This window comes from Aphis gossypii, chromosome 2, assembly GCF_020184175.1.
Source record: "Aphis gossypii isolate Hap1 chromosome 2, ASM2018417v2, whole genome shotgun sequence".
NCBI lineage: Eukaryota > Metazoa > Arthropoda > Insecta > Hemiptera > Aphididae > Aphis > Aphis gossypii.
Window position 1 is genome coordinate 2,676,099 of NC_065531.1, and position 9,658 is coordinate 2,685,756.

The 9,658-nt window shown below is 24.8% G+C and overlaps 1 protein-coding gene across 3 annotated transcripts; it reads left to right on the forward strand.

The window, feature by feature from the left end:
* Positions 1-71: 71 nt before the first annotated feature.
* On the forward strand, positions 72-5,843 carry LOC114123705 (thiamine transporter 1-like). 3 transcript variants are annotated; one of them, XM_050200756.1, is made up of 9 exons: positions 72-254; positions 1,510-1,637; positions 2,736-2,906; positions 3,013-3,226; positions 3,675-3,821; positions 3,962-4,104; positions 4,507-4,609; positions 4,772-4,964; positions 5,492-5,843. In XM_050200756.1, exons 1-9 carry the CDS (start codon positions 251-253, stop codon positions 5,634-5,636), a joined length of 1,248 nt encoding a protein of 415 aa, XP_050056713.1. In that variant the 5' UTR covers positions 72-250; the 3' UTR covers positions 5,637-5,843. The 3 variants fall into 3 exon arrangements, with proteins under 3 accessions (XP_050056713.1, XP_050056716.1, XP_050056715.1); XM_050200758.1 differs by lacking the exon at positions 72-254 and adding an exon at positions 1,265-1,423; XM_050200759.1 differs by lacking the exon at positions 5,492-5,843 and having other exon boundaries at positions 73-254; positions 4,772-4,965.
* Positions 5,844-9,658: the final 3,815 nt, after the last annotated feature.

Genomic DNA, 9,658 nt, shown 5'->3' on the forward strand with positions numbered 1-9,658 from the left:
GATTCATCCTGTATACATCAATGATAAGTTTATAATCATACTTAGGAATATTTTTCGGGGAAGATGATGTCATTTTTTTCTAGCACTATCTTATGAACACTATTATAATTAAAAATATTCAATTTTGTTTTTGATTTTTTAAGTTTGTTTATAGTTACCGTCTACCTACAATATTGATAAAAGGTCAAGGTGATGGATCTTCTCTTCACTGCCAATAAATACACCTCTGATTAATTTTCAATAATTTTATATGAGTAGGTACATAATAAAATGTTATGATAAAAATTTGACTTGATTATATTAAACATTGCTAAATGCTTGTAAATAAATATACTTCTCGTTATTAAGTCATAACATATTACTACTTAGCTAAACTCATTTAAAATATCAATTGAAAATATTTTGAAAATACTAGTATTGTGTTATGCATTTAATGTTTAATAAATATAAAACATGAAATAGATTTTGGATTGCTGGTTTAAAATATATAGCAACGTGTTTTGATAAAACAATGGATTTTTTTTGGTCGAATCAAAAACTTAAAAAATGAATAATTTTATTTTGACACATTTAATGGTATGAGTAGCCATGCGATCCATTTTTAGAATTTCCTTGTTATTAATCAACTTAAATAATACTGCGTATTAAACTACCTAGTAATTTATAATCACATTTAAATAACCACCTAACCCGCGTTAGAATAGTTAAATATTTTTAATTATTTGGTATGCTGTCATATCGGATGAACATGTGGTTTACTTGATTTATGGAAACAGTATTATAACACTTTAACGCATATAAAAGGATACCTATAGAGTATAGGTATATTGTGTCGTTATTGTCATTTTGGTGTTTGGTCACAAATGAAAATGAAATTGTTGTTAAAACCAATTCTTTGAGAAATTTGGCACTGAGTAAAAGCTTTAAAATAGTCTGCACTATTATTAAAGATTGACGAATAAAAATTATAACATAATTAGCATGTACACTTTAAAATTTGCTGATAGTTATTAAGTAATCGTGCCTCTGCTAACAGGCTGTGCGAATATTGAAATAATGATTTATGATTCATATCAGTTCGATAGTTTTTTGTTCATATGTAAATCTAATAGGTCTATACTAAATGCTATTGATAGATTTTTCTTTAAATAGCTCTGAAGTCTGAAGGTAGGTACGTATATATTGTATACTATACAATGCACATGTTTTTGTTTTTATCAATTAATGTATTATTAATTATTTAGTATCTATTACATAACATAATCAATGTAGCTCGATATCTAGTTTTTAAACATTATATTCATTTTATTCTTGAAACTGATAAACTTAAAGTTTGTTGTATTGTGATCGTCAATGTGATACGTATAGCTGGCCCAGAGCGTTTAATAAATAAATAATATCTATATATTATATTTTACAAAAAGTAGACATTTTTATTTTTTAATACCTATAATTAAAGTAAAACAAAACATAATATAATTGTTAATAATGATTAAATAATATTTTCAGTCATGCAAAAATGGAAAAAAACTACCTATATGATGGCCATTTACTTGTTTTTACTCGAACTTCGGCCACTAGATCCATTTACGACGGCTTATTTATTAGGACCAGATGCAAACTTGTCTCTGAACGAGGTAATAAATATACTAATTTATTTACTATAGTTTTAATTTTAAGCGGTTGTTGACTTTTTGTATTTTATTTAAATGTTAATACTTTTCTGCTTATAGCTGCAATATAATATACATAATAATGAAATGCAGTAATTAACATATCTGTGACCATGTACCAATTCTAGTTGTGAAAAAATTATTACGATTTGAAGATAAATTTTGTTATTTCGTAATTTAATAATATGATAGTTGATTTAGATACAAATTGATAATATTTAATGAGAAACGAAGTTTTTAATACAATAATTAGTTTATAATTTTAATATATTGTAAAAATGATCTACCTACTTTAAAATTGTTCGTTTTTGGAAGTTTCAAATTAATATTTTCATAAAGTATGTAGGGGATTGTAACTAACATTTTTGTAATAAAAAATTATTATGAACATTATGTTGGTTGATATCAAAGTTGTACAAAACTCTCTATTAGTTGGTGTACATAGCGACTTAAAGAGTAGTCTGTATAATTTACTTAACATAATTATAAAAATACAATTATGTTCAGATATTAATTAAAATAATTTTGAGTGATTATGACTTACTAGTTACTACTATGATAAATTATTACTCAATAGACATGTATCATTTTTAATTATTAAATAATATTATAATATAATTATCTTTGCCCTCTTTGAACTTATAGATTTTATATTTAAAAAAAAAATAGATATAACTTTTTTTTTATTCATGTTAGGTAGCTATATTACCCAACTTCGTCTGAGTTAAAATTAACTCCATTCTTAAACTTATTTTGCTTCAATTAAAACATGTAATACAAATAAAATTTATAACGAATAATAATTTTATGATTTCCCATTTTTTAGTACTAATTCTTAATTTTCGATGTAAACATAAAAATAAAATATGATATAATGTTTTATACTTGGCTTAGTAGTTTTAATAGACGGTTGAAACGTACATTCAGTTTGATAATAATGTAATTACAGATCTCCCTTGAAGTTGAAGCCGATCTGATAATTTTTTTAACTATAAAAATCAATTAGGTAGTATATTGGTCATTTTGATCAAATTCTAATATATCATGTTATATTAATTATAGATAGCCACATCGATTGAGTACATCAAAACATATGCTTCGCTGTTTACGTCAGTGTTAATGTTTATGACTGCTGACTACTTTCTGTACAAGCCAAACATTATATTTTTGACCGTTTGTCCATGTATTTCCTATTTTTTAATGACTGGGTCGCCCAGTTTAACGCAGTTGAGGGTTAGTATGACAGAATATTCTATAAATAGTAGTTCAATGGATCATAATTAATATTTTGTTTTAATGATATCCTTTGATATCATTTTGTTATATAATACTAAAACAGGTGTCTGCATTTGGTATTGGGGCAATATACAGCGGTGATATGATGGGACTCTGTTATTTGTATGCCAAAATTGACGTTGAAAAATATCAGATGGCCACCGGTATTGTTACGGCTGCCATACAACTTGGTAAAGTTGTTGGAGACGTTTCAGCTCAAATCACAGTCAACGCAACCGGAGGGATTTATACTATCCTGCCATATTTCAACGTATTCAGTAATCAGATGATTTATGTATTTAAAATTGTGTACAATTTTTCTCATCCACAGACACAAACGATATACAATTAAATTACACGATTTAATGAAGTAAACGTGTTTTATGAATATTTATATTTATAACTGCAGTAAATTTAAAATTCAAAAAATTCAAAATCCAAAACATGATATTTTACAATATTTATTGATTTGTGTCTTGTAATATAAATCGATCGGGGAAATAGGGAGTGCTTGTTTATTTGAATCCATGGCTGTTGATTGCTAAGCACTTCTAAGTGCACGTATGACTTTTTTATTTGAATCAATATGATTAAAAAAAACATTAGAAAATAGAAAAATTGTTAATAAATTATTAAACTCACTGTTTAAATTCCCTTAAATATAGTTTTACATTCATATGTTGGCATAAAATATATGAGTAAATCCTATTTTTTTTTTGTTTCAAGGTTTGTTGTTAGCTTCAGTCTGGGCTAGTTTTTTTCCATCGATTGAACGGAAAAATGGTAAGCTTAAGTCTAAGGAGACGTGTGAAAAATCATCACTTCTTGAGTATGATGTAGAAAATAAAACGAAACATTTTGAACAAAACCGAAGTAAGTATGATTCAAGAACCCTATAGAAACTCTTTATTTTTTATTATAATTTACCTAAAAATATTATCTAACTACAGTACTCGTACTCGTAGTATATTTAAATTTAAAACTGTTATATTTTGTTACTTTCTTCTGTCTAGATACAATTGAGATTGATAAAGAACATAAAACAGTGGTATTTTTCTCGGAAGAAATATGGATAAATTTCAAATCTTCATATTCCAATCCAATTGTACTGAAAAAAAGTTTATGGTATATAATGGGTATGGGAGCGCAAATTCTGGTAAATAAAGTTTTTAAATTTATTGTACTCGTTTATATTGTTGATGAAATTGTTTATAATATCAAAACATATACAAGACGGACCTCTGTGCTCAGCATTTTTACATGTTTAAGCTTTATGGGAAAACATTATTTACTGAGTTAGATGTTGCCATTATTCTATTTAAAAATATATGTATATATATATATGTTAAAATTTATTTTTAAACAACAGTGATAACTAATATTATCGTTATTTAATATAAATCGTACATGTAGTAATAAGTCGTATAACTAATAGTATTTATAATAAATTTTATTAATTATTGTATACTGTATTATTTGTAGGAAAACGGGTGCAATATAACTGTTATTTCTTTAGAATTAAAATTTAGAAAAAACAATATATTCTACAATTTTACAGGTTTTATCTAACATAAACGTTTTGTATTCGTACGTGGTAAAAAAACCAGGAAATCATGATAAATTGTCAAATGGACTTGCCGAAGCAATGGTTACATTAAGTGGTTAGTATTTTTTAATGTTTTATGTTTTTTATAATCCAGTTATAATAATTATATATTGAAAATGAAATGATAATTTTTCCGAATACTACTGTATTTACTGCAGTTGTTCCAAAATTTCTTCTCAATTTTGTCAGAATGATGAGACTATATTAATATTTACAGGAGCCGCGGGGGCGTATCTAATTGGAAAAATAAAATGTGATTGGACGCGTTATGGTGACATATTCACAGCGTTTTGCTCTATTGTCATGGGAACGCTAATGATGTCATGTTATTTTTATAATAGACTCATTTTTATATATTTGACATACGTTTTATATGGTTTAATATGTCAAATGCATTTTGTCGTAGTATAGTAAGTAAAATATATTTTAAATACTTCGATACTTTTATAGGATAATGACTATATTTTATGGTATAATAAAGTTGTGTAAACATGATGTATTTACGAAAAAAAGTTTTTGGAGAATTAAAAACTGAGTGAGTTATGTATAGCACTTTTCTTTAGATTAAACATAATATACCTACTGTTGAAATATAATTAAAAAATTTAATTTTTTGAATAGTCTGCTAGTACGTTATATTTTATTACTTTTAATAATTAAAAACTAGCAATACATTTTAATTATTTTTCAATATAAAAGTAATAGTTGTACCGTATTTAATTTATTTCAAATTTTATCAATCTTGTATACCTGTAAATTAAATAATTTCAGTGTAGTTATTTATTTTGTTGATTTAAATATCTACTTTTAAACAATTTTTCAACTTACATTCTATTCATAATGAGTATAAAGATAGTGTGAGTGATTTAGTTTTTTCAAGCTAGATGTAATGAGTGTTTATTAATATTATAAATTAATTTTGTTTATGTCCTTATAGCTCCGAAATTGCAAAACACCTAAAAAAACAATGTTATTCTCTAGTAATAGAATTCAATTTTTTTGCATCTTTAATTTTGGTTTCTTTTTTGACATTAATTCTGATTCAATATAATTTCATGGGTATTACTATTCCGGAAGGGTAAGTTAAAAATTTTACTCAAACTTCATGCATGCGTATAAACTATAAAGTGGTAGTTAATATATAATAGTAATTAATTATAATATTTATTATTTTCAGTTTTTGGTCATTGGTGGTTTATATTCAACGCTAGGTATCATATTTTTGTTTATTTATTTATTTGAGATTGGAAAAAAATAAAACATTATATTGGCTAGTGGCTATAGTAAAAGGTTTATTTTGTTATTGATATTTTAATTTGAAGTTATTTAAATTATTTAAATCATCAGAGTAAGGCTGTACTAGAAGTTAAGTGTATTATAATTTATCAACTAGACAAGTACTTTCATGATTTTAATAAAACATGCCGGATTTTACTTGTATTAGTTGTATGTAATAATAAATAACCAAAATAATCGAATCCGCAACGAATAAAATGCATATCATATGAAAACTACTTTGTTTATTAAGTAAAAAAAAAAATGCGGAACAATAACTCAAACAATTATCAATTTATTATTGATGTATTTAAAGTATTTAATGTATTATTATAAGATAATTTATTTATAATATATTAAGTTTAAAGTTCAATATACTTTAATTAAATGTAGCTGATAGAGAAATACTTTGGAAAGGTACATATTGACGTTGAATCCTAACAATTTTTTAAAATTTTTTAAGCGATTAGTTATTATTTTTATAGCATTTATCAAATAACTTAAAATATTACTATCTAAAAGTTAATTATCGGTAAGTACTAAGTAGTAAACTTTTTAATGCATTATTACCTTAAGGAGATAAGACTTGCAATTTTACTTATAAATATATATCATTTGTTTTCTGTATGAAAGAATCAGTTTAAGTTGTACTTTAGGATAAATAATTTGTAAGATATTTATAACATTTAACTGTAGTTTTAATGATGATATTGATGATATTATTCGGTCAAATTGTACAGTCAATAACTACAGCGCCATTTACCGTATTTATTTTGAACTTTTTATTGTGTTCGTGACTAACTTTAACCGCTAGACAGTGCTGCCGTATAGGCTTTTGTTTTAATGTATTGTATTTTTATCTTCACTCAGATTGTCGCTTTACTAAGCAGATTAAATTATCTACCAGAAACTACCCTCAGAGATTATATTTGAGCATATTCCCACTTTTCAGTGTTCAGTCTCAAAATATTATGACAGATTAAAAAAAAAATAACCACTTTAAAACCAATACTTTTATATCTTCGCTCAGACTATAAAGTATATTATTCAGTTAAAATCATCGAATAAAAATAAAATTGATGGATGCATTTTCAAGGCAGTTTGAAATGAGCAACGTAATACCTATTATAATAATAAATTAGATATCCATAATTATATTGAACTATACAGATGGTCAATCAGAAAAATCAAGTAGTTTTGATTGGAATTTATATAGGTATAATAATATGTAATTATCCTATACATATTATTGTAAATATGTATAATGTATATACATTCTTAGCCCTTAATGTTAAAAATGTTGAGCTGTTATTATTATAAATCAGATAAAGACATTTATGGTTCTTAATAATTTTAATATTATACATGGATCATTATAGTATTTTTTTTTGTACCTATGCAGTTATAACATATTATACTGCCATCTAATCATGTTTAAAGATTCATAACTTTGTGCATAGTTGTTAGTTGTTATTTTATATAATTATACTAACCAAGTAAAATTGTTAAGTTCTATTCTAAATGAAACCTCGATTTGATACACGTTAATCATACAATATTTTCTTATTGAAAATTAATATGCTGTAATAAACAATAAATTAATAAAACGATTTAATTAGAACGATAAATCATAATCCCTTTAATATATTATAGTATATTCAGCATTATATATAGCGATAACCTTAAAATATTGTTTCATTTCACAAATAAATAAAAATAAAACACATCGATTTATTATGCAATAACAATATATATTTTTCATTTTTTAAGCATCAATTACAAAGATTATTAGTTTTACATAAATATTAGCATTTTTACATTAAATAACATTGTACATTTCAATTTTTTTTTAGATAAGAAATTATATTTGAGGGGGGTCTGAAATTGGGCCAATTATTTCATATAGATTGTTCGGAATGTTAAATTCATTTCTAGCTTCCTAGAAGTTGTGGCAATAGACGTTGATGTACTTGATAGAGTTATTTATGTTATACGTTAACTAGAGGGTGGATTGGTTTTTACCCTAACGTGTTCATGTATGAATTAGCGGTGGCTTATTTTGAGTCGATTATGATAATTATCTCTTATTTTTTCTGTTAAGTTCTACGTATTTCAACCAGAGCTCAACGTAGTGTTTGATTTCTAATAACAATATTATTATATAATAAATAAATATAATTATTTCGGTTTAAAAATTCAGTTTCATAAAATATTTTTGATTGACTAAGTCATTTATTGAACAGATGTATCTAATTTGAATTGCTTATATTTATTTACATAGTAATATTTCCATAGTTATTATTGTAATCGATAGATTATAATATCTTATTGTCTTATTAAGTTCAAAGTTTAGTTAAGTATGTTTGCACTTATCACTTGGTGCTTGAATTTGTGTTAAAGAGAAAATATTTTTTTTTACTTATAAAAAATAAAATAATATGTGAGTGATATTTTTATCACATTTTGGTCTCATTACTTATTCAACATTATAATATCTAGTACTATTATTTGATCCTATTACAGTTTAACATAAAGTTCCAAGTTTAAATGTTAACAGATAACATTTTTGATATCATAATTGTATTGTATTGTTTATATTGTGTATAATATGTATATTGTACAATGTACATTGTACATGTCTGGACATTCCTGTGTTTTCTCGTTTTTAGAAGATGATGATACTAAAAAACGTTCATAAATTGTTTGTTAAAAATCGTTCTGCGTGGCTAGGATCATTTTGGTTTAGTTAAAAAACTATAAAAAGGAAAAAATGTTGACAGTAGAATATCTTTATTTTTTCGAATTTACTAATATAAAAAAGTTATAATTGTTTTACAATCGGTTGTTTTAAGGTTTGTCAAAACTTAAATATTTTTTTTTTTTGTAAAAATAATATTTTAAAGAACTTGTATGTATAATTTCGCATAGTTATGTATCGATTTTCAATATGATACTGACTTTATTGACAAGTACTTTGGTCCTAAAATATTATAGTACCTATTTAAAATTTAAATACTAGGTATACTAAAAATTAATTTTTTTTTTTTAAATTGCTTTTACTCAATCAATTTATTATTAGAAAAAAAACTTTAAAACACATTTCCTTTTTTAATTATGTGGAAAAACAATAATATATATAATACATACATACATTTATTACAAAATGTTTGTCTGTCATAAAACTTATAATATTTGCCTAAGTAAAAATAATATTTAAATTTTATGTTGTGCCAATTATTTTTAAGTATTTCTATCGTTTTATAATCTAAATACCTAGAATGGATTAATTAATATTTTCCCTTTTTTCTATCTTATTTTATTTGGTATTATTTAGTAGTGATTTTTCGCTGAAAATGAAAAATGATAATTTTTGTTTTCATGTTTGGTAAAAGCTCACGGTGAAAGTGTTTATAGAGCTAATGTATGTAAATAATTAAAAAGTTTAATACTATTGTGTATTAATATTTGATAATTTTAATTATTTAGTTATTTAAATATATGAGTTCTTAAGTTTTGGCAGAAGGCTCACAATCACAGCGATGGTGAACCATCGAGACATTCTGTATGCAATAAAGAAAAACGTTTGATGCAATAGCGACCTATAATAATGTTCAAATAACGTTATAATATATTGTTTTCATGGTGGGTTCACCGTCGATACACCGAGGAATTGTATATTCCCAAAACGATGTACAGGAATAGACCGGCGATCGCTTCTTTGCCCTCTCGGGACGTGCTGTGGTTATCCCGGAGTTGCATAATCTGTGGATTATTTGCTTTTGGTTGTCAAACGTACTACTCGAACGAACATCTACGATATAGCTATATT

What these genes read in the sequence shown, in the direction of transcription:
- LOC114123705 (XM_050200756.1), top strand. An exon ending in CAAACTTGTCTCTGAACGAG is followed by an intron (nt 1,638 to 2,735) that starts GTAATAAATATA and finishes TATTAATTATAG; the next exon opens with ATAGCCACATCGATTGAGTA. An exon ending in GTATGGGAGCGCAAATTCTG is followed by an intron (nt 4,105 to 4,506) that starts GTAAATAAAGTT and finishes ACAATTTTACAG; the next exon opens with GTTTTATCTAACATAAACGT.